Source organism: Corvus moneduloides, chromosome 7 (genome assembly GCF_009650955.1).
Source record: "Corvus moneduloides isolate bCorMon1 chromosome 7, bCorMon1.pri, whole genome shotgun sequence".
Lineage (NCBI taxonomy): Eukaryota > Metazoa > Chordata > Aves > Passeriformes > Corvidae > Corvus > Corvus moneduloides.
This window is the reverse complement of record NC_045482.1, coordinates 29816558-29841834: the sequence shown is the minus strand read 5'-3', so window position 1 is coordinate 29841834 and position 25277 is coordinate 29816558. Positions and strand designations below refer to the sequence as shown.

Below are 25277 nucleotides of genomic sequence, written 5' to 3'. Positions count from 1 at the left end.
ATCTGATCCCCCACATAAGCTGCTGTGAGTTCACAACAAGAATAATAAGAGAACAAATATTCAGAGTGAATCCACCAACCTGTTGGTAAGATACTCCTAGACAGCTCCTATCCTGAAGTACTGTGAGACAGAAGTCAAGGCAGGGCAGTAACATACCTTCAAGGGAACCTTGAAGCAAACAGCTTTTTTAGAATAGGCTTTTTCTGAATAAAACGGTGTGGAAAAGCTCAGAAATAAAGCAGTTGCTCCACACAGCAGAGCTGGAGGCCAGACGCAGTTATGTGTGCAGACTTGATTTTATTCACCCATTCTCTTGCCTCGAGTTTGTGCCCAGCACCATGTCCTGGCCCAGCCCCGAGCACCAGTGACAGCAAGTCCAACATCTGCTGGGAGTGCCCATCGGAGCAGCCTTCCCGTAATGCCTCACAGCTGGGTGAGCAGACTGCTGAAGTCAAGAGGCACGCATTTCTTTAGAAAAGAAAGGAAATAAAAAGTCAAGACTAACAAGATCCAGAAAGGGCATGCTTTTTTTTTTTTTTTTGAACAAATCAACATTTATTTCAATGTAGTGAAACAACTCATTGAAGCACTTCTCTCAGTTCTACTTTACATTTTGTATTTACACTCTCCTCATTCTGTGACAAAAATAAAATAATCTCCGACCCTGAAGTTTCCAGAATAAGTGTCGCTAGCAGCAAAAATAACAAAGCTCCAAACACAAAGCAAAAATGCCCCTTGAAATATTTTGATAGGAGATTTTTGCATGTTCCATAAAAAAGTTTTAACCCTGAACCTTTACGAAAAGCTGTATGGGATGACAAGGAGGAAAATGTCATGTTTGAAGCTGAACGAGAGCAGCATTTGCTGGCCTTTGCAAGTACACTGTTACTTTTAGCATGAGGAACTGGGAAATGCTTAGACACCCACATAGAAGCAGACTTTTTAACTTTGATCAAAGCAGTTCTGCTCTTCTGGGAGCGTAAGGGTACCCAGAGTTGGCAAATGCCATCTTTTATCCTGGATGTTGGGCACAAAAAACAAACTTTTATTACACATGGTTTCCAAGCAGCTGTTAGTAAAACACAAGCCTTATTCTTTTGTGAAGTGTCAAGGGTCAGCTTCATTCAGCAGCTTCCAAATTGAGCTACTGTAAGAATTTTGAAGTAATTCTCAGTTAAATGACATCATTGCTAAGGTCAACTCTGCCTTATACTTGAAGCCAGCAACCTCTATGACAAGGTGGACCATTCTGCTAAATGGGGGTGAGAGGAGGGAAGACAGTGATATTTGAGTATCATATTTAAGTCTCCCTATCTCAAAGCCAACTGTGGCTATGTACACAAACAATTCTGCATGGAAACAACAGAAGAGTATCAGTGACAAACTTGGAATTGGAAAAATAAAAAAAGCAAGAACAGAACCCAAAGCTTTTTGAGATAGGAAGAAAAACTGCATGTTGAGAAAGAAGGGATTGGTCATTAAACTTTCCAGGCACACAGAGGGCTCGGAAAGCACAGAAAACAAGCAGAACAAACAAACACAACTGTGTGCATCTTAGCGTCAGCTTCTTTTGCCAAATGCAGTAGCTTCCAACATTCAGCAGCTGTCTCTTGCTTTCTAGTGCTGTGGAGTTCTCTTTGGTACTTGGAGGCTGTGAGGAGCTCCGGGCAAAGAGAAAGTCTTTGTCCATTTACCAACCAATTCCAAAGGCGCTGATCTTGAATAACTTTACTAAGCAAGAGTGACACAGATGTCTAGGAAAGGGGGCTTTTCTCTTAGTAAAGTTGTGGTAGGTGCAGTGGAAACCCAAGGCAATCTACATGCTTGTCAATTTGTGCCTAGGTAAGAACAGAGTCCTCCATGAACGTCTCTCATTTGTTCACTCTTAAATTATTCAGGCTCTGACAGCCCCTGAAAAGAAAAGAACGGAATAAGGATAAGTTGCAAAAGTGGTGCAGGGCAGGAGCGGACACCACGTAACCACCAAGAACAACGAGGTTGGGGTGTTTGACGACAGACACACTGCAGCTGCAGCCTCCAAGGCTGGTGCCCAAAGCAGCTTTCTCCACGCCCTCGTCCTCCAGAAATAGCAGCAGAAAATACAAGCTCACAGCAAAGGTACTGGTTGGGATGAATTAAAAGAAGTAATGAATGAAGTCAATGCAAACAGCGGTTTGGAAATAAAACACACAGATAAGAACTGCTGGTGCTTGTGATGCTTTGCTCTTTGAACACAGCACAGGGAAATGGCTAAGCAGCTCAGGGACTTTTAACTGCACACTCAAGACTATCAGTTAGGCTTGTGGGAAGCTTTAATTAATTCAGCTTAAGTCGCAAAACCAGAACACCACTTGCTGTCCCATATAACAGGCTCACGCGATCTGCATCTTGGTTTCTCGTTTGACAGCTCGGCAGGGAGCAGCTCTGTGAGGAAGCTTCCCCGTGATGCCAGTCAACAAGTTTATCAAATTTCAGGTGACAAAGTCACTACTACACTCTATCTGCGTCAGCAAGAAAGATGGACAGGAACTTGAAGTCTTAGGAACCATCTGCTACATGGGAACAGGAGAACTCTCTGCAGCACCCTGCCGAGGTCTCAGCCTTCTGAAGCTGTGCCACTGCCTTGACCCGGACACCAGCCTTCCCAGTGAGGCTAGTCCTAAGAAACTGATTGATTGTGACTTCTGAAGGGCCACACAGAGCCACCCACAGCTTTTATGGTGCCTACATCATTGCTCCTCACCAGCAGCCTCCTTATGGAAAAAAAAAAAATTTATATCCAGCTTTGCAGAGACGTGGAGAGGTGCCCTGCATAAACAGCTTCATTCCCTTCTGCATTACTGAGTCTCATGGCAAACAGCTGCAAAAATGCTCTACCAACAACATGCCTAATAAACTTGCATTACAAAAGCCATCTTCACTATTGCTGGGTGGTTGCTTTCTTTTGGCCCCATCTTTCAAAGGAATCAGGAAAAAGAAACACTTACTTGAACACAACAGCAAGGATTAGTCTAGCAGCAGAGGCTCTCTGATTCCAGAAAGGCTTTGTTGAATACAGGTGACCTGTTACTGCATTTTAAGATATCTAAACACAGACATCACCTGCCTGATAGTTTAGTATCTCCAGGACAAGAGACTGCAGTGAATACTGAGCAAGCACCAGCCTTTGGATGTTTGTCTGGAGCTTGCCTTGCTGTAGACTTGTCTTAGACACACTGCCAGATCAAATTTTACAGCACCACAGCTCTGAGCAGCTACTGCCCCGCCACAAGCAGCCTGGAATGTTCGAGCCTGGGTAATTTCTCTGATACTAAGACAAAGTCAAGTAAGATGCGGCTCTCAGCTCAGCACCTGTGCCCTGGCAGGAGCTGTGCTCTGCTACTGTGGAGCAGAAGTTACCACTAACATTCAAAGCATTTGCCTCCTTCTTGCCTAAAGCTATGATTTTTCTTCTGCTGTCCTAGAAAGAATCCCTGTTGATTAATATTTATTCCATTTCCTAAAGAAATCTATTCAGCCTCCACATGCTTCAGCTGAAAGCGATGTTTGAACATTGTGTTGATCCTCAGAGTTCAAACTGCAGAAGGTACAAAGAATACCAGACTTGAGGCACTTCAATGGTATTCACTGTGAATCATCATTTTACATTGTACCATTCAGACACATTTGGATCTAAAATACATTTCCATTTCTAATTAAAACAGATTACCATCAGTAACTAAAGAATGTCTTAAATCAGAATCCCTAGGCCATAAAAGCTAATTGCACGATGCTAAAACTGGATTTCAAAAATATACATATTATACCCCCTGCAGGATTAATTAGGCAACATCTCTTCAAAAGAGTTCTAAAAAGTGTATTTATTCAGCATGCGGTGAAATTATACCGGTTGTGCAACACTTCCCATGGCCTGCCTTGGCTCATGCTCCTGGGGCAGCGGAGAGCTGGGGCCTTGTTCATCAGGGGTTCCCAGCATGGACAAATTGGATTCAGGACTGCAGTTGATGAGCAGGGACACATACAGGAGCAGGAATGGCTTCTCTGGCCACAGTCAACCGGCACAAGGAACAACGTGATCTCAGGTATGTGCATGATGTGCTCCCCAGGACATGCAGGCCTCCAAAAAGGCTGAAATCAACTGGTCCATATGAATCTGGAAGCTGTAACTGCTGATGATCTGATGCTCAGTTGATCACTGGTTTCCTGTGTGACCTCAGGAAGGTTCTGAGCACCCACTGAGCTGTAATGTGTTTTCAGAGAGGTTGTGGCTGTACTGTGTGTCTTGGGGATGTGAGAAACCTCTGCTCACCAAAGCTGCACGTGCCTTATGAAGGGATGAGAAAAAAACCCAACAGAGCCTAAGAGGCCCTTGGCTGCTACAGTCTGTAGCTGTTACTGTCAGCAAGCCTCAACTGCATGAAAAAGTGTCCTCAGAGGATTTAGCTGTAGCTAGGCGTGTGCCACTCCCAGCTTTCTTCTGAGCTGCTTGCTCCACGTGAAAAATGGACAAGGAAAAATGCTCAGAAAACATAACAGTAGAGATATCTCCATGGTCACTAAATCCAGCCCCTAATCACCACAGGCCACAGTCCATCACTTTCCTAAACTTTACTTTAATGTTTTCTTGTGCAAGTGAACAAGAGATCTCTGCTCAAAACTCACGTATAGACTGTACTTGTGCCTTTCCTGTACACAGCAACTTCAGGTTTCCATGTTTAATTTACAACCTTCCAATACAAAAGATAATAATCCCCACCAAAAACCACCTACTGGTTCCCCAGGATGATGTTTGCTAATGGGTTTCCAGGACGTCTGGCTCCCAGGCTTCACCCCTTTATGGAACTTCACAGCCTGGAATGTCATTTTGCAGGGGATCTGAGATTTCAAAGCTGTTGAGCTGTGCCAGGACTAGCAATAGCTATACCACATTGGACAACCAAGTGCACTATGGGGTGCAGTAAGGGCAACAGAATAGCAGTTACTAACTCATGTGGCAACACAAAACAGGAGACACACTTTTTCCATTTTCCAAAAGTAGCCACGGTTTCTGTATAGTAAAGGAGCACCCACAACCATTGGGAAGTACTGGGAGGTCAGGGAGTAAAATCCAGTCAGGACTTTCTGTAACATGATCTTACATGTGCTACATTATCAAAAAATAAATGACAAATACATGAACCGAAGTGTGTGTAATGGGTCTCTCCCTATCAAAGAGAAGAAACCCCATGGCTGTTCTATTATTAACTGCTGTAATTCAGCTTGCAGGTTCTATTTTTCATCTCATTAGAACTTCACTGGAGATATTTTCATATTTTGTCCTAATTATATGAAAGGAGCCCAGGTGATGGTGTGATTCCCAAGTTCTCAGCCTGCTGGGGAGAGCATTGTGGGGCTGGTCCAGGACAGAGGCTGAAGGACTGCGAGGCAGGTCGAACTCAACAGAAGCCCCAGTGGGATGCACTAACTACCTTTAATTCAAGGACTGCTTGGTGTTTCAGCATAAACAGCCACATCAAACGACAGGAGCTAAGAGCAAACACATTAATTTTTGTTTTGTGGTTTTCCAATGGCAAGGAATGGTCAAGGGAGATGATTTCAAGCTTATCTCATTAGAGGTAATCTCATTATTTTCTAATAATTCTTTACATGTCCTGAAGTCCTACTTGTGATCTATGCATCTTTTTTAAGAAAACAGCCAGATGTGCTTCTATAGTTATATTAAAAGGTAACATGACACAGAATTGTGTGATGCAATATTAGCAATTGAACAGTTCTGCAATAGCAACTGATGCAGTGGCTAAACTGGCAGAAAATTGGATTTCCTTACTGAACTGAAAACCACAATATCTGTAATCACTACTGCTGTAATCACTAACTGCCCAACCAATTCCTCTCTTTGGAAAAGAAATTGCAACTTTTGCCAAATATGAAAATGTTTTCATAAAGCCTGTTAACAGACCAGAATTAGACTGAAACGTAACGGTGTTCTGGTGTGCTTGAGAAGTATCTTGATGCTATTTTTAGACTGAAAACTTTGGGAGTTTGGGGGTTTTAAGTTTGAAATGATAGATTAGTTTTCCCAATACACACACAAGTTTTAACAAGGTGTGTGCTGAAACATAACAGTTTGGGAAGAAACCCAAACAAAATCCTTCTGGGGTCATGTGAAATAACTGCCCTTTTTGTTTCACTTCAAAATGGATAGATTTTATTTCAGCATCCGTGCATTGAATTCCTGAACAATACATCTAGCAGGCACTTATTTTATAGGAAAACAGCATGTTTAATTACCTCATGTCTTTGCACTGAACAGGGAGTTACCAAAGCTATATTTTTCACAATTATCTGCTCTATTTTCCTTAGAATAAAGTCTCCCTTCTTCAGGTTTTTGACAGAGTAAGGCTTTGTGGGTTCTTATATGCTCCTTGGAGTGAATGGGAAGTTTTGGAGCTTTGCCTGCATAAAAGCAAATCCCATGTTTCTTTAAAGCTGGATGAATCTATAAAAGTAGAAAACAACACAGCAATCTGAATAATAAGGGTTGCCACCATGTATTCACCCCTAGACCAGCGACTGAAAGCTGATGTTTATAGAAGCTCTTGCTATCTCTTTTTCACACATGAATTAATATTTGAAAGTTTATTTTCTGTACTACTTTTTGTTGCATCCTCTATATAACCACATGTCAAACGACTGCAAGATTAGTCACAACAGGGAGACATGAAGCCAGAGGATGAGGAGGTAGCTTGTATCAGGAGAGTTAGAGCTGTCTAGAAGTGCACGTAAGTTTCAAGAGAAAAAATAGTAACAGTATTATTGCTTGGATCTTGGAAACTGAGAAGAAGTTGCTAAAGCATCTCAACACTGGCACTGACATGACAAACATTCAATTTACAGAAAGTGGCTGGTGGCAGATGAGAACAATGAGCACGAAGTGCAGCAACCAGCACTTCTGAAAACCTCAAACCTCCTGCGTTCTTGGACACTTTATATTTGACAGTAATACAGACCCACTGAAAATGTGACCTGCTGTATCAATGAACAAGGTTCCCATCCTGAAGAAACCTTCCTGCAAGCATTAAAACTAAGTAATCCTAAAATGAACTCACTGTCCCCCCCAGCCTGCCATGGCTTCTCCTTTGACTGTCCATATTTAGAGGTTACTCATCAGCCCCAGGACTTCTCCTGAAGTCCTCCTATGTGTCATTGCCACACAAATGCTAAGAGGTTCAGAGTAGTGAGTCTATTTACCCCAAAAGACTGGCATGGGGACTGTCAGTCATGCTTTTGGGACATGCTCAACCGAGGACCATGTGTCAGGAGGATGTAGAGCAGGTGTGAGAAAGCAGTTTCACACCAACAAAAAGAGTGACCTGTTTTTTTTTTTGCTAATAGTATTCACCTTGTCACGTTAATCCTGCTTGCTCAACTGAGCAGCATTTTCATCAACTCTTTTGTCCCTTTCAATAACTCTCTGCTATGACCTTCTCTGACTCCTGACTCAGCCTGCAGAGGTGGGAAAACACAGGACTTGGAAGAGATGTTCCTGTCATGGGCTAACCAGTTTTCTCTTAATAGAACTGGAAGGAAATAACAACAACTCTCACAAACCTCTCCACAGCCATTTGCTCATGAATTTGCCAGGACAAAGAGCAGAGCTCAACTCTGGCATGAGAGGGAGAGAGACTGCCTACAGAGGACCAGTACACTTGATCCTCTTGACTTTGCTGAGATTCAACTAATGAGCAACAGATGGACATCACCCAAGGACTTTATTTGGGGAACCTAACAATTTCCTCATATTTTTCATTCAAGAAGGACCAGGAAACTAAGCAAGCTTTGGTTGACACCCTTAATTTTACTATTGTTTTCTCCTCTGCCGCAATTTTGACAGAGCTGCTTCGGCCATGCATTCCATTATGCTTTACACAGTGCAACCATGGTTCAGCCTGAAGCACTAAATAAAATATGTTCAAATTAGGAAATGTTATGGGCTTGAATATATTACTGCAGATCACTCTCTTGCTACCACTCAGCACAAAGGTACCAGTTCCCTTAGCAAAGCCCTGCAGCTTCCTGTAACAGTGTCAGCACCTTCTATAAAAAGCACCATCAGGTCTTACTTGTTACCTAATGAAGAAATAAGTTTTATTAATGTGCTGTTGACAGCCCTTGTAATGATGCTGGTTTTCCTAACTTCCAGTTAAGGCTCTGTTTCTGCCCAGCTAGGAAAGATGTACAGGGTGTCTGGCTGAACCCGCATCACTGCACAGAAGTCACCAACACTCTGTCAAGACAAGCTTTCTTTGTTAAACTTACAGCAAATACCCAGTAACAAAGATTTAGGCAAGAAGAGGAAAAGGAAGGAAGGCAAGAAAAAGAAGACAGTAAACCCGAAAATTGCAGAAAGAAGACCAAAAGTGTAGGAGATAGGACAAGCTGGAGGGACAGAAAATTTAAAATAAGAGGGTTACCAGGAGCTTAGCACAGACAGAAACCCACTCAACCTTTCAATTTTAACACCCTGAGATTTAAGGTTTGATGTTCAGATTAAGTTTCTTTTGTTCTGAAATTAAAAGTTTGGATAAAACCTCAAGCAACTGCTCGAGGAGGCAGAGGATGAGTTCTTTATTGAAGCCAATACAGTGCATCCATTTAAATCCATCCTCCTGGTTTCTGGCTACCCTCAAGTAGAAAGTGTACTATATTCTCACCTGAAGCCACACCGCAGCCACGTAATATTACTCAGCTGAACTCTTAAGTTTTTCTGAAAATTGGTTACTTTTAACCACAGACCCTTTTCTTTGCCTGTACCTGGTACACTCACAGCCAGCATCTCAAGTCTAATAGATGGGAACATCTCTCTCCTTGTGCTCAAAGAAAAGCATTTCCTACACCTTGTTTGTGCTTTCCACCCTCTTGGTGTCCCTTAGGGCTGTGAGACCACAGCACCCTCCAGTTTGGGTTAGAATTGAGTGAGTTGAACTACTGCAAAAAAATGTCCTCTAAATAAGGCCCCAGGTTTAAGGCAGCACACAGAATTTAATTTTCAGGTTAAATCTGAGTTACCGGTTAGTCTTTACATCTCCCTGTGCATCAGAGCCTGGAATTTAGTCTCCACCCAATGTCCATGTTCCCACTCACTGATGAGCTTCAGACCCCTGTGCAGAAGGTAGTGCAGAGGAACAGCACTGACACACTGGACTTGGCTCTGTGCTTAAAGGCAACAAAGTTTTGATCTTCTCACTTTCAAGGCATGCAGCTGACCATTTGCTTTAGAAAAGACATTTCACAAAGCAGGAATCCCTCCCATCTCTTTATTTTCCATCATTTCCCCACTTTTAAAGTAATCTCTAATCTGAACCACACAGATAACTGAGGAGATAAACTTCGTGTTAAAAAAGATAGGGTATATTCAATTGCAAATCTTAGGCTGATTTCTAAGGAGAATTCAATGGCTTTCTAACTATCAGCAGACCATCAGAATTTGAAGCCTCTTCCCAGGGACAGTTTTGCAGCATTAGGAAGCATCCTGTTACACTAGGTGACTTTGTACTTCTGTGTTTAGGAGATACGGCAGAAAGCCTTGCTTGCTCACTCTTGGCTTAGTAAGGCCACTGGCCTAAAGGCTATGCAAGTGTACTGCTCCTAACTACCCCTTTTTATGGCTGGAAGCAAGTGACAGACTCTTGCTCTGAGGCACTCCTATATTAGGATTCGTATCTCTCTATACTGCAGAACAGAGAAATAGTCCTTATTTAGTTCCTGCAGGCAACTGTCGGGGTCAGAGTAAAATTGCAAATGGTACTAAGTGTCACTTGCTTTCTCTGGATGAATCCCAACAGCTCTGTACATGGGCAAAGCTGACAAGATCAGAAACTCACCGAGAGAAGCAAGCAAAAAAGCAGCATCAAGATCTCTACCGCTGCACCAGACAGTAGAATACTAATGCAAAAGAGTTTGAGTCATCTGTCAAAATCCTTCAGAGAAATGCCCAGTTACACAAAACTTACGTATTTCATTATACACAGGGGACCTCGGGTCTGGGTTTTTTCAGCTCTGCATTATTGCTGCTATTTAGGAGATCAAGCATCCACATCACTTCCAAGCTCCATGAAAAGCAATGATGCAGCTCATACCCACTACATGAGCACAAAACCTGTGTCTGACAAAGACTGCAGGCTCATTTTCCCTATTTCTCTCACTGGACTGCTCTTATTCACACAACAAAACCTACTCAGTTATTGCAAAAGATCAAGATACATCAGGCACTGACACCAAGAAAAAGCAGAGACAAATTTCCAAAGGAGAAGGCAAGGTCACCTATGGGGCAGCACTGAGAATAGTTCCAAGGTGCTTCACACCCATCTTAAATACAAACTTCAGTCACCTATTTGCACTGCAAGCCTGAGACCAGTGCGAAGCCCTGGGATGAACAGTGTCCCCTCCCCCCGGTGATTGCTGACAACACAGAATACACGAAGTTAGAGCTTCAAAGGTCTGGCTGCCACATTAAAGCATCTCCAAGCCTAATGGCAGAAGCTGCCAACAAGGGCACACTGATGCTGTAATCTGGAGCACCTGAATCCCTTGTCAAATGTCAGGTTTGATACTTGCTTAAATTCAGGGAGTATTTCCACCATCTCTGGTTTTCTTTAATAAATACAGCATGACAGACAGCCTTTTAGAACTTTTCGCCCAAAGTTTACAACCAAGAACAAGAAAATAGTAAATCAATCTGTATCGCAAAACACCTTTTGTTACCGACCCAGTAAACCAGAACTGCAAACATAGTTAACATTTCAACCCGAGAGAGAAGAGCCAGCTGTTTCCCCTTCCCCCTTCCAGAGACGTCTGTAGGCAGGACAGGCAGCAGGGAGACTCTAATCCATTAGAATCAACATTTTCAAGACCAGAGCTCTGTCAGAGAGCTTGAATACTGCTCCAGCCTGATGCATGGGCCAACACATTAAAGCACAGGCTGTCCAAGAGACTTGGCTTTCATAGTGGTTTAGTACCACAGCCTTTCTGCAGGCAGCCCTACCCCTACAACCAGATTACATGTTCCTCCTTAAAGGCTGCAGAACAGCGGGGTGTTGTGCATTGACCTCAAGAATCACTTCCTTGGCATGAAGTGGTGCGTTCTCCCCAGGCTAAAAAAGATCACATCTTACGAAGTAGTGGCAAACTCCATCACCAACTAGTTTGCTGCTGTCACCACATAAGCATGACTAATTCAATAACTGGGGAAAGAGGACTCCTGCATTGCAAACGTGTGCCCCAGGAAACGAGTAGTCCCACCCGTCCTCAATGTCATCTTTATCTGCTCTTGATTTGGGTTCCAGAGTTACAAAAAATCCTGCATTTGAGAGAGCTTTAGTTATTTTTTAAAAAAAGAAAGACACAAAACAAAAGCCAAGTTTTGTTCAGGACATTTTGCTTGGCCATTCAGAGAACAGGAAACATCGAAATACCACAAGCAGATCTTTGAAAAACCTCACATTATCCAGAACAAGTTCAAGAGCCATATCGCAGCATAAAGAGTGCAGGCTGCGAACCTTTCAGTCAATGCATCTGAGCTGCGCTGTTCCACATAAAAGCCAGATTTTGATTTTATTTTTACAAGGCACTCCAGCTGCCCTGGCTTTCCCACATCCCTCTCAGCATTTCAGCTCAGCCAGCTTCCCCAGACCTTCCCCCATCACCATTCAGAGATTTGTGAACTGTGAGAAACAGATGTTCTCCAAGCATTTTGCTCGTACTCGAGCCCAAGAAAGACTAGAAAGGAAGAGGGGGGGAGAAAATAATTTAAGCAAATATTTCTCTTGACCCTACAGTCCCAGGGTGTTTCCTACCAGCAATGACAAAATGTAAAAACTATAACTGTAAAACTGTACCAACTCCAGCCCTCTCGCTCGCCGCGCCCGTTACCGGCTCACCCGCCGCTGTCCCTCCGCTCTCCCGGGGCCGAGGGCACCGCTGTCCCTCTCTGTCCCCGGGGCAGCTGGCGGAGGGACGCTGCCCTGCCGAGGGCACCGCTGAGCCCCCAGCCCCCCAGCAGCCCCCCGGGACAGGCTCCCCACCCGCGGGCCCCACCGACCTTTGCAGGCGCAGCAGCAGCAGCACTTCGCCAGGAGCCATCCTACACCGGAGCGGGCGGGATAGCCGCGCCTGCCCGCTTTCATGCTGCCTTCGGGCTGCTCATGGCAAGGAGCCACCGGCCCGCTTGCGAAAAACAACAAATCAAATAATAATAATAAAAAAGGCCCTAAAGCAAGGAAAAAAAAAAAATAAAAAAAGCTACTTGGAAGCAGCCGAGCAGCACGGCAGAGCCGCTGGCGGCCGCCGGCAGCCGCTGTCCCCGCCGAGCCCGGCGCGCACCTCCGGGGGCGGTGCCTGGAGCGGGGGGCGGCGGGGGCGGAGCGCGCCCGGCCCGGCCGGGGAGGGGGGGCTGCGGCCGGACCGAGCTCCGCCGCTGGCTGGAAGGAAGACGGAGTTTTCAGGGAGAAGAAATGCAGAACGGCGGTATCTGCGCCCGGGCAGGCGGCATGCGAGATCGGGAGCGAGAAATAAAAACTGTCTGGGAGGAAGTTTGCTAAAGCTCTGATACGTTGCGGAGGGGGGGGTTCCACCAAAGCCTTTAAAAGGCAAAACTTGTATTGCTGTGGGGTTTTTTTTTAAACTTCACAATGTTCTTGGTTTCCCTTCCCGCTCCCCGTGCCATTCCTTAACTTAAGCATCTGACAGCTGAAACTCTTTACAACCAGCTGAAAATACTGCCCAGCCGGCTGATCCCAAGGGTTCTGTCTGCTTCCTGCAGCAGCAGACCTGCCTGAAGCATCGCAGAGGGAATGCCTACCCTTCTGACACACAGACCAAGACACTTGAGATCCAGAGGCACAGCTTGCTTTGGAAGGTGCCAGCCTGTTGTGTTAGGATTTCCCACCTAAAGCATAGAAAACTGGAGGTGCCAAAACCATCCTGAACCTTGCTAGAGGCAGCTGGTAGGAGAGGTCGGGCAGGATTCCAGAGCAACAGCATCATAGTTTTGCACTTTTGCATCAAAAGCTGAACAAACCCAACAAGCTACTTCTCCCAGGCAGACATAGGAATTGAGAGGGAGATGTGCCACGCTTTGTGCCGCTCTGTGCCAGGGCTTCAGCCCAAGCAGGCACGGCTCTACTGGTGCCGCAGACTGCTGATCTGGACTAAGTCTTTTGGTAATGGCTTCGGGGTAAGTGCCACTCCCAGGGGGCCAAAGGCCATTTCTGGAGACGAAGGGAGCGTTGTGGCCACAGCAGAGTGCTCACAAACCCACCTCAGGTGGCACCTGTGTGGTTGGATGCTGTTGTCCAGGGGCAGGCCTGGACTGAGTGATTCCATGGAACCATCAGGTGGGATCATGCAGACCATGGAGGCCTCCTGGCAGAAAGACCCCAGTACCCGGTGCCAGGAGAGGGACAGAGGCCCTCCCTGAGAGACTCCGTCCACCACTGCGGCAAATATGAAACCTTCCTGCTTTGCTTCTGGTTGCTCTGCAGGAATTGTTCTTTGACTACAGCCTCACTGGAAGGACTGACAACCTCATAACGATCCTGAAGCATGCAAACTTTTCTGCCAATGCCCTTGAGCACCAAGGTGTTTTCAGTACATGAGAACAAAGGGCACTGTAACTGTTTCCCATTTGCTGGGTGTTGTGTCTTTCTTTGACTTGGGCCTTTGCCTATCTGAGAGCTGCAAGGGAATGTCTCGGGGGTGCACTCAAGGCTCTTGTGCCTGTAGTAGGGAGATAATAAGTCACACCACACATGAAGCAGAAACCGAAGCTGCAGCCAGAGAAGGAAAAGGTGGGCTAGGAACGAGCTGGGACACCCTCACCATCTGTACCTCTTCCTTTCTGTGGTTGTCCCTGCCATGGCTCTCCAGGCAGCAGCTCTTCAGGTGGCTTTTTTGGCTACCCAAAGTGTCAGGCAGTAAGAAGGCACCAACTCAGGTCCTCTGAGTGATTCAGGAAACTTACACCAGGGCTCTTCTGAGAAGGCAGCTCCTCACCTCTGCTTTTTACTTCAAACTGCATCTCTCTTTTCTAACCCACCCTCACATAGCATGCCCACCTCTTGCCCCGTGGGCTGGTTGCCTCCCACCTGATCTCAGCCTGCTGTGTGCAAACAGAAAAGTGGTAAGGTGAACATGTTCTTCACTGGCATTTCACTGCTCATGTGGCATCTGCCCAGACCAGCGATACAGGACCTGAGGCAGGAGCAGGCCATATGCAGCGCCTGATTTGCCAGATCCCAGCTCTTGGTGGGTTTTAAAAATCATCTTCAGAAAACCTTTAAGACTCCTCATTTAAGAAACTAGGAAACAGCCTAAGCTGCTCACCTCTAGCATTTCACCTCTAAATTCCCATGACTCTTGGAAGAGGTGTCCATTATGAGGAGCCTTGTGGGTCTCTTCCAGCTCATCATGTTCTGTGATTCTGTGTGAGCCTGGCAGCAGGACCTGGCATGGTGGGGAGGAGCCCGGGGAGGCAGGAGGGAACTGGGCTGATCAGAGCCATCAGCTGAGAGCCAGAGCGGTGGAAAAACACGGAGAGTGTGCTGGTAGAGGCACCACAGTAACCCTGCCGGGGGATGAGGCTTCGCTAAACCAACACATGGACGTGGAGTCTGAGACTGTGAGGAGAGTTGGGAAGCAAGGTCATAGCTCTTGTAATTGCAGCCAAGCTTTAAAACATAATTAAGGTGCAATCTCAGCTCTTAAAAAAACTCCATCCCTAATTAAAACAGAATTGAAGTAATTATTGTGGGAGAAAGCAGGCTCTGCCCCTCCCCGATCTGCAGTTCCAGCAGTGTTGTGAAGGTTATCTCTATAAAGTTGCTCTTTAAAAACACATACATCTACACATACTCACTGATGAATTATACATGGAATAAATATTTCACAAAATAAGGCTGAAAGCCATATTCTTAATAACCACACCATATCAATTAGCCCCCATAAAGAAGAGGAGGAGACATGCTGTGGGCAGTCTAGTTCAGCTCCAGCCCTAGCTGGGAAAAACATCTGTCAGCAGTAGCAAATAGGCACTATGCTGCCAACTGCATTGACTCTTTAGCTTCAAATAGGGAATTCAGCCTTTGGGATGTAGAAGTGCTGCAGAGATTGCGTGGGGGATGGAAATCTGTACAGCCCACTTGCCCTAGGTGCAGGGCAAGGAGCTGCTTGTCTGTGTCTAGATTATTGGGCAGGATGAATTAATGTGTGACTGTGGTCCATATCTCTATGGAATTATCTGTATGTCCCCTGAGAAGGAAAACACCCCTATCCTTGCTCTAACCTGTGCCTGAGTCAAAGAACAGAGTCATAGAATGGTTTGGGTTGGAAGGAACCTTAAAAGTCATCTTATTCCAACCCCGCTGCCATAGGGAGGGGCACCTTACACTACATCAGGTTGCTCAAAGTCCCATCCAGCCTGGCCTTGAACACTTCCAAGTATGGGGCAGCCACAATGTCTCCAGGCAATCTGTTCCAGTGCCTCACTATCATCACAGTAAAGAATTACTTCCTAACATCTAATTTAAATTTCTCCTTTTTTACTTCAAAACCATTCCCCCTTGTCTTATTACTATCTGCCCATGTGAAAAGGCAACCTCCCTCTTTGCTATAAACTCCCTTTACTGGAAGGCTGAGTCACAGGAGTTCTTTGAGGAAACATCTCCTGGCATCACACTCCAAACACTCCAATCATTACCTGGAGTGGAGGGAGCAAGAAAATTTTATGGCCCTGACTAGCTGCATCTGAAGCTCAGGCCATTAGCAGTGTGCCTGCACCATGGGCCATGTGTGCTGCCCTGCCCAACACAGATGACGGAGGGGAAGTCATCTCAGTCTAATGTCAGGATGACAAGGGAATTACTTCTGTCTGCTCTTAAATACACCTTTAGGAATTCCCTGGGCATATGAGTTCCTCTTTCATATGACATCTGAGAACGTCTGTTAAAAGCACTGTTGTTGCAGAGGGGAAATAAGTTCTAATACTTTTACCCAGCCTTCCTGAGAAAAAGATGGGGTGAAAGATGGAACACAGATTTTTTCACTGCCTTCAGTGCTCCCTCACACCTGCAGTAGCTATTTTATTTTCTTAGGTTATAAACTGAGGGATCTATCTGAGGGAAACACAGGACAAAATAATGAAGGGATGTAAACTGGCATGGCTTCATTTTGGGTCAACACAAATGCAGTGAAATACGCCTGGCCCAGATTGCCCTGGAGGTCTGTAATGCAGAACAGCGGTGACAATATTTCTCCCATAGTAACAGGTGCTGTTTCCTTCCCCCCAGCACATGCATAGGGAGATGAATAATGTAATAGCTGTCAGGAGCATCTGTTCATTACTTATGCAAGTCAATTCCACATTGTGCGTTAGGGTGTAAAGAGATCTCTGCAGAAAATCCATCCCTATGGACATCACTGTCACGGAATAAGAGGTACTATGGTTGATTTATTTTTTTAATCCAATGAAGCTTAAGTATTAGCTACCCATTTCTTAGGGAGGAATAGCAAACCAACTATCTAACAGAAATAACTCATGGAGGGCAAAAGGAAGATGGATTTGTAGGGTTTTAAAGCTGTCAGTTAAATATGTGGTGTGGCTTGCAGAGTCAAATTCAGATAGTGTAAAGACATGCATGAAATTTAAGTTTTGTTAATAGGGAGAGGTAGGTACCTCTACAGAGCAGTTCAGAGGGTGCAGACAGGACAGTAAACATGGATGTTCTGAAAACCAGCCAGTGAGAACCACCAGGAATAAGGACTTAGCAGAACTTGTTTTCAGATTACGGTCTTATTTCAGTTCATGGAGAAATCAGGAGTTACACTGCTGCTTCAGGAGCCCAGTAGATGCTGGTTTCGTTACTCATTCTGTCACTTGCTTTCTGGGTGACTTTCGGGGAAGAAATGACCATTTCATGCCTCAATTTTCCAATGTGCAATAAAAGAGTATCAACATTTCACACTCCCTTTAAAGTGGTCTGAAACAGAGATTAGATATCCTACACTGAACAACAAGAAGAGCTGTCATTGTTAGCTATGTCTTTAAATGAGTGTGGCAAAATGTGGCTCTGGCACTATTGGCCTTTAGAATCAGCATTAAAAGCACCTGGATCAATATGTCTTGCCTGCAAATGCTACTCATGAAACCAGGTAAATCTGAACAACTGGAGGGAAACAGATTGGCAGAGTGAAGCAGTCCTTGCTCAACCAACACATTTCAGTACATTATTCTTGGCTCTGGCTCCAACTATTTTCAACAGCACTAAACAGTCATTAGATTAAATCAAATGAACCACATTCTTTAAAAATAGCCAGAGCCTTGTCATGCCAGTTGGAAAAAACAACAAGTTTATTGGGTACTAAAACAGATAAAATAAATCTAAAACAAATAAATAAACGGAGTCATATTCCCTCCTGGCGCAAGAGAGCACAACTCCAAGGAGAGGTTTTTGGCTCCTCAGTTCAGCGCAGTGGTAGGTAAAAAAAGAACATTCTCAACTAGCTAAACCAAACAAATTAAGAAGAAATATAGACAGTCCAGAACAACCTCCACGCTGAACTGCAATGTAGGCATATGTTCAGCAAATGTTAGGATATATCATTCTTATCCCTCTGCTGTGGATGTCAGCACGGAATGGATTTATGGCAGCTTAGATGAGTTGCCATGACCTAACAGCATCCTGGCACACCAACTCTACTGTAAAGCCAAAGGCCACAGCCAGATCCATCTGCTCTGCTGTGATGGACCTCACCTTTACATGCTGCTCACCCACCTCTCCCAAACGTCCCAAGTTTTACTGACACCAGCCTTTCTTTCCTTATTTACAACCTATCTTCTCTCTTTCTCTGCATTCTGTAAAGAAGAGTCTACGGAAGGAGAGAAGTTGCTTGGAGACTTATCAACGAAAGTGTCTTAAAAAGATCTTCAAGTAAAAGTGAATGACTGTGGAGCACACCACAGAATAAGATACACATATTTGGTTTCATGTGTCTCAGTCTGTCTCAAGGGAATTTAGAGTTGTCTCCAAAATATTCAGGTAGGTACAACCTAGGATAGTTTCACCCGCTCTCGGGAGCAGAACATGTCTGCAGAACACATGTGCCCCTTCAACCTCTAGCTTAACTTTGCCTCTCAGAGATCTCAGAACAGATTCCTACATTATCCAGTTCCTCTGGTTTCCTGGGCACAGGACCAATTCTCCTATATATACAGCTTCTTCCTAAGCAGTAACCATTTGCTGACTGAGTTGCTTAAGAAAACCAGTTACAAGCTGGTGCAAAGTACAGCCCCGTTACCATCCTCCCAGACCTCAGTGTAGGCTCACCTGCCCCTGGAGTGGCTCTACTGCTTCAGCAAGGTCTTGTGTAAGCAGAGGGGACTTGTCTGGCCTGCCAGCAGCACCACCAGATGAGTTATGCTCAGATGATTCTGCAGCAAAAAGCCTCACCTCACAAACCAGTGTGACCTGGGAGGCCCCGTAAGCGAAACCACACACCACATTGTGTTGGTACACTATCGATTCGTTGCTGGGGAGCTGTGCTGGAAGGTGGGCACATCCTGAACGAGCTACTGGTCAGAATAAAAAAACCCCAACCCTTTAACAGAAAAGAATGAAATAAAAATTTAAAGCAGGTTTTGTGTTTGTTTCCTGAAGCACTTATCTCCATTAGAACAGAGACATATCTTTGGGAGTTACAGCAATACCCAATGACAGAAGACAAGGAGCATTAAAGCGCTGCCTTTTGGACATGTTTTGGCTCCTGTCTTACTGTGTTGGGCCTCGGTGGGGAAATCACGAGCCTATCTCAGCCCATCATGGTCTGCTTTCCAAGACAAACAGGCACCTCACCCACTTGTGCATGACAAAGGTGAGTTGTTCCAGCAACTACAAACTAACAGTGTAAGAAAAATATTCCTGACCTGCTTGTCCCAACTTGCCTGAGGTTGTTCTATTTGGATGGTAGAAGCCACAGCTGATTTTCCTTTAAATGCCATTTCTCTTTCTTTAGAGTAAGTTGTTACCTGTTTTGGTTTGTTTGTTTGTTTAATGGAAGAGTATTCAGATTATTTTCCTGAGATGTTCTGCAGCAAATTGCAAGTTCTTTCATCACCTCTCCCCCATCCAGTACCCAACACAAACAGCGTTGAAGGCAAGCTAAAAGAAAAATTTAAAAACTGGCATACACTATTTGTTACTTAGAGAGAAAATTTTCTCTGCTTGGCCAATCTGGGGGAATTGCACTGGAATTAAAATAAAATTCAATGTCAGTATTGTAAAGGCTTATATTTATTTGGGCCAAATTACTGCATTAACTGTATTTTCCACTTCCCTTTTATTCTAAGGTAAAAAGAACGCAGAGGAGTTCTTACCAGGCAATGTTTATGATGGCAAAGCTTTCTGATTTACAATACCAGATCTAAGACAAGCATAAAAGAATCTGTAAAGCTGCTATTGAAACTTATGGTGGGTATAAATAACAAGAGCACATATAACAGGCAGCCTGCTGTGCAGAGAATTGAAAAAAAAAAGTAGTTTTAAAGCTATTTTTATCAGCTGGTGGAATGACTGGCTAGAAAACAACCCTTCTTCTTTTTTCAGTGTGGAGAACCTCTGCCTGCTTTCATTCTTTGGTGTCCATATAGCAGCAGCCAGGATATGTTGAGGATGTTAGCTCTCTGACAGGCAGGATTTCTGCTGATATCTTGTACAGAAATGCTGCTCCTGGGAATGCCAGTGAGTGATTGCCAGTCTAGCATCGAAAACTCTGGAAATCCCCCTTCTGCTTGGTACCATCAGACATTGCCAAAAGCTGGATTTCCACGCGTTGGAATTTCCAGTCACCACAAGACAGAAAACCCTCTTGTCTTTCTGTGAGAAGGACAAGTACATGATGTCATGGAGCACTTTTTAATTCCTATGTTCAGGCAATCTCTTGGTATGTAACAGTTCCACATTACATGATAGTTCCATGAGTACTTTGAGTTGTCAAGAGCCAACAGTCCTGCCAAATCCTTTTGTTGCTTTTTCTGTCTCTCCCAGGTGCCTACTCCTTCCTCCTGCTTCCCCTGTGCCAACAGAAATGTTTGTGCAGCCTCACAGTGAATCTGATCCGCAAGTGGAGCCAGGTTAAAATTAACTTAGTGGTCAAAAAAGGCTTTGTTTTAGCCCAGATCAGTTCCTTGATTTGCCTTAGCTCTCCTGTCAGTATTGCTCAGATTTCACCGCTAAAGCCTCAAGCTGTGTGGCTGTTGCATCACCTGTACCACTGTGCTGTCTCCTGGTCTGGGTGATCCCACTTGCTGTGGTAGATCCTGGCTGCTCAGGCAGGCACAGGACACATTCCTGATACTCAGGGAGGTTAAGCCTCCCGGTGTGAGACAAAATCACTACTTCCAGCTGGCTGACAATCTTCTGCTCAGCTGGGAGAAGCACCAGCCCCCCGTGCTGCTGAGCCCAGGCCTCTCTGTTGTGCCTGCATGTCCTGTTTTATGATGGCAATCAGAAGCTGATGGGAGAGGGATGAGTATTTTTGCATTTTTACATGCAGAAAGGCACATCTTTGGAATAATGAAAGGCTGCAGCAGATTGAACATTGCAGAACATGTCGAGCTCACAAGTGAAGGCTGTGTCCCAGCAGTTGTCCTGTGGAGCAGCACTGTGTGTGCACAGCACAACCACAGCAGATCTGTCTGAACAGATGTGCAATGGCCATGAGGGTTACAGGGTGTAAAGCCTGAACTACCTTCCCCAGCCAGCCATGCACAAAGCTTTTTTCAATAAGGTTTTTCACAGGTCAGATTGGAACCGAGAGCACCCCGATTCCTTCACACCGCATGAAGCCTAATTTGACTTTTGTAGTCAGTGAAAGGAAAAATGTTCTTATTCCACTGAGTAGGAGTCCTGCAGAGTTAATAAGTTCTTTGGTGCTTTTCTGAAGAGCGTCATTTGGTTCTTAAAGCCAGAATCTGTTCTCTGGTACCTAAATGCAATTCCCATACATTTCCAAAGAAATTGGATATATGTTTCTTGGCAAAATGCAGCTATTAACTTAAAATCCTGAAAATACATGAAATCTACAGAGAAAATAAAGAGCTGGGTACAGTCTGGAAGAAGTAAAATTGAAATGCACAAAGACCTAAAAATACCTTTTAGAAGTGTATCTTGAGTTCAAATATTTCAGTGTTCCTCCCTAGTCTAGGAAATAGAAAAGTGCCCTTGAAAAATGAACACTGGGTGCTTCTGTTGAACTTGTAATCTTTTTGGTTTGCAAAAGCAAGGGGCAATGAAACCCTGTAGTCTGGCATCAGGCACTTTAATGTTATCAGAGAGAAAAATGGAACCTTAGGTTCACTTCATGAAAACCAGAGTCACCAACACTCATGAGCTGCAAATTGTCTTGCTAAGGAGAAGAAGCCAGCGCTGCTTTATCAGTTAAGTGTTGGATAGTGTAAGACTACTGTTTTTATTGGAAGGCACACCTTTAGGGAGGCTGGAGGCCATCCCAATCTTTCCTGCAATATGCAGGCAAGCTATCTCTAAGCTGTGTAAAATTTAATTTGTATTTTGCAAACTCTGGAAAGAAAAAAAACAACTTATATGTCTGCATTGCAATTCTGCAGAATCAATGAATGTTCAATGCATTTATGAAGAATATATGATACAAATATAAAATAGCACCTTCTAAGAAATGCTTAGGACATCCAAGGACAAGAATGGCTTAACTTCTGTTATCCTGTTCTAGATTGTGAGAGACTTATTTAAACATATTTAAGGAAAATACAGTCAAATATGGACTCTGCCTTAAAGAAAAGTACAGTTCTGGAGCAAAAGACAATATTTTTATGAAGAAATAATATTCTTTATGAGACCAGCTAATATGAACGGAAAAAGATACACTGGCATTTTTGTAGATGACCTCCTGTTCTAGACTTTTAGACCATCATAGTGGCAATAACATTAACTCTACTTTCTAAAATTTGGGATTAATCTGAACTAAGCAAATTTGACATTGTTTCAGGCTCTTTTGCAAAATGTGTAACCTGGGAATAAGTGCTCTGACAAAATGCTTGCGTAAATGACAGGAAAATCAGGCATCTTGTGTCAGGATCAATAAATCAAATCTGTGCAGTGTGCTGAAGCAGATACACAGAAACATAATTTCTATTACTGGAAATACATTATTTAATAGACATGTGCTTCGCACCATAGTTTGCCTATCTCCTGCTCAGACCAGTCAGGGAAATGTGATTTTTTGCAGAACTAGTTCACTTCAAAACATGCTTGTAAAATATTTGTTTAAGATTAGCCATGAAAGGACCAGCCCAGCAGTATACAGGCCTTGCAGGGTATAAATACCACATTTAGGATTAGTCCCTTTAGCTGTCTGGAAGCTGAAAGAGTGGGGAGGCAACATTTTGGGGAAGCCAAAATCATCAGATATTAATATTTGTCTTACTGCAACTCTTGCAAGGACCAGTAGTTATAGATTCAATCTTTGTGATGGTGCTATTAGAAGGTACATCCACGGTTTAACATTAAGTTAGTGGGAATGTCAGGCCTGAACCTAGAATCAGCGGTTTACTTTTCCTTCAGGCTTAAACTTCTAAAAGTTCAGGGAAAAGGATCAGGAAGTAAGTTACAGAATACTGAACAAAGCAGAAAACCCTGAGGAATGCCAATGGGTGGTGGTGCACTGAAGCTGGTTACACAGCAAAAAGCCCAGGCAAACAACTCCCATCCCACTCTTCATCGCACAGTCCTACATGGATTATGGTTCAATGTCCATCTGTGAAAATGCTAAATTTAGTCTGTCCTCAGAGGAAACACAAGACACAAGTCATGCACATGCTCCAGCTGATCTTTGAGGATGACCTTCCTGTCAGCTCCATGGGCCAAGCGCTACAGAACAACCCCCCCTCCTCACCACACTACTGTATTTCAAGACTCACGACCAAATACAGAGCAAACAGACTTTACTCAAGGAGCTATTTTTATACCCTTCCTCTGGGTGCTTGTTTTTCACTGGTGGGGCAGAGGCGTGGGGATGCTCTGGCTGCTGGCTTTGGGTCAGAGCTAGTATAAAACCTCGTGGCACAAACTGAGCTGCCTGCTTGCTCCGGTGTCTCTGCACTGCACTGAGGCACCGCAGCTCCCAGGAGGAGAAGAAACAGAAGGCATCTATAAGGTTCCTTTGCAGCTAATAAATGGAATATTCAGCCCATTTTCAGCAGGTGCTGGCCCTGGATAACTGTGCAGAGTGCTTTGGATAATCCCTGACCTGCTCTCTTGACCCTGAGTACCACAGCAGGAGAGCTGAGTCCTTTCTCAGTACAACAACCACTGCTCAGACTCTGTGAGCACCATTTGTACAGTCCCTTCAAAGCCCTCTCTCCCTGCTCTGATCCTGCTAACACAAGGGAAGGCTGAGCTCTGCCATTCTATGAACAGACACCTGCTGGGATCACTGGAGACCTGGGGACTGGCTTAGAGTCAGGAAGATGCCTCTGGTCTTCCCCAGGCCGTATGGGATGCTGCATAACCCCACATTACTCTAGGAAACTACCTCACTTAATTAATTACAAGTCTAGTATTTACTCAGTAGAACTGTCTTTGGTCTTTGTGATTTCCCAACAGCTGGGACATCAATATGTGAGCAATAAAAATTAAAGAGTCCTTTTCCAGCATGTGTTTGAAGACAAGTTGGGAAAAAAAAGACTGATACAGTCTTGTTTGACTAGGTATGAATAGCTGAAGTCCTCTCAGATTGTCCCCTCTTAGAGGGCTTGTGGGGCCAGGAGAGGGCTGTGGCCACCCACTCAGCCATCACCTGAGCAGCCAAGGGCCAGCTGGAACCTCCCCTTCATGAGCTGCAGCTGAGCAGGGAGGTTCTCACTTCTATGCAGGATAGCAAAAGGGGTATATCTGGGTTGGCTTAACCTGGCCATGGAATGCATGGGCTGACCCCAGGAAAGCAGGCTGGGAAGGCAGACAGGAGAACCAGGAGGGCATGGGGAATTTATGACCCTGGTCTTCTCCAGGGGCTGTGGAAGGAACTGCGGTCCTGAGCCTGACACAGAGAGGGATACCACTACTGAGTTTCTCCACATTTTCCTTGCCAGACCAGGTGCTGAACTCTTTGGTTTTCTTGGTGAATCTCAGCAGTCCACAGCATTTCAAATTCCCTCAAATTTTCTTTTCCAGTGATAAAACCAACATAGACACTGTACAGTGAAATTTGGGGTTAAGCTAACAGCAACTAGGTGGATAAATTTTACCCCCTGTCAGAACGGAAAGCAAAGACAAAGCAAACAAGAAAATTTGCAGGCCTTCTCTCTTTTAAACAAAGAATCCTGTGTTTAAAATAATAAAAATCCACTGTACAAAAGCAAAGCAACTTCCCCCAAAATAGCCTTTCCTGTTTTATCAAAGCATTCATCAAAATTGTCCTTCTCCACAAAAATAAAGTTACAGGTAGAGTACTGGAGGCCTTTTGTTTTGACTAGATAACTGAAGCTGAAGCAATAAAGAGACTTTATAATAATAACAATAAGTGGCTTTACTGGTACCTGGTATGTCCTAAACAAATCCCCATGGCTGAATGTAGGTGTTAATATCTAGTGATGCCATACTGAAAATAAAAAATAATGAAACAGAAATACCACAGCAGTGATATAGGGCTGTTCATAAGCCATGGGAGTGTGGCTCCAACAGCCAGCACACTATCTGCACCTTGAGAGCATGGCTCCCACAGCCTGCATACGAGCTGTGCCTGTGACTTGTAGTGGAGGACACATATCTCCCAAGGATTTTTCAGTATAGTTTTGTTTTCTTGATGTACCCATCAGGTAAGATCCCTGGTAGAGCTACAGGCATAGTGATATGAATCCCCCTACACAGGTACGGCTCATCCTCTCAGCCTTGACTTGGCCCACCTCTTAGACACAATGAAAATCAGATTGCATCACCCATATTGCTAAATATTTGTTTATTTTTTATTCTTTTGGAGATAACTGAGCCCAGGAGAAGGTATAAGCTTAGATAACACTAAGGACGGATACTTTATGGGTGTCTGAGTTCTTCTACAGGGCGGCTGTGAAGTAGGAGAAAGCACAGAAGTGTGGGATCAAAATACAGCAGTAGGGAGGGGAGTCAGGCATCACCAGCTCTCCAGCACTGCGGCAGACACTGCCCGCTGAGGTAGAAGGGAGCGAGATGATGGGG

The 25277-nt window shown here is 44.5% G+C and overlaps 1 protein-coding gene across 13 annotated transcripts in view; it reads right to left on the bottom strand.

Moving 5' to 3' along the window:
• KALRN (kalirin RhoGEF kinase) overlaps nt 1-25277 on the bottom strand; it is a 483321-nt gene that overhangs the window by 65119 nt on the left and 392925 nt on the right. The window contains exon 1 of one of the 13 annotated variants that reach the window (XM_032115349.1): nt 12101-12289. The exons of 11 other annotated variants lie outside the window; for them this stretch is intronic. In XM_032115349.1, coding sequence (XP_031971240.1) covers nt 12101-12185 — 85 coding nt within the window. In that variant the 5' untranslated portion in view covers nt 12186-12289. Of the gene's footprint in view, nt 1-509; nt 1912-12100; nt 12290-25277 lie in introns of those variants that run through there. One more of the 13 variants, XM_032115348.1, reaches the window with a different exon arrangement.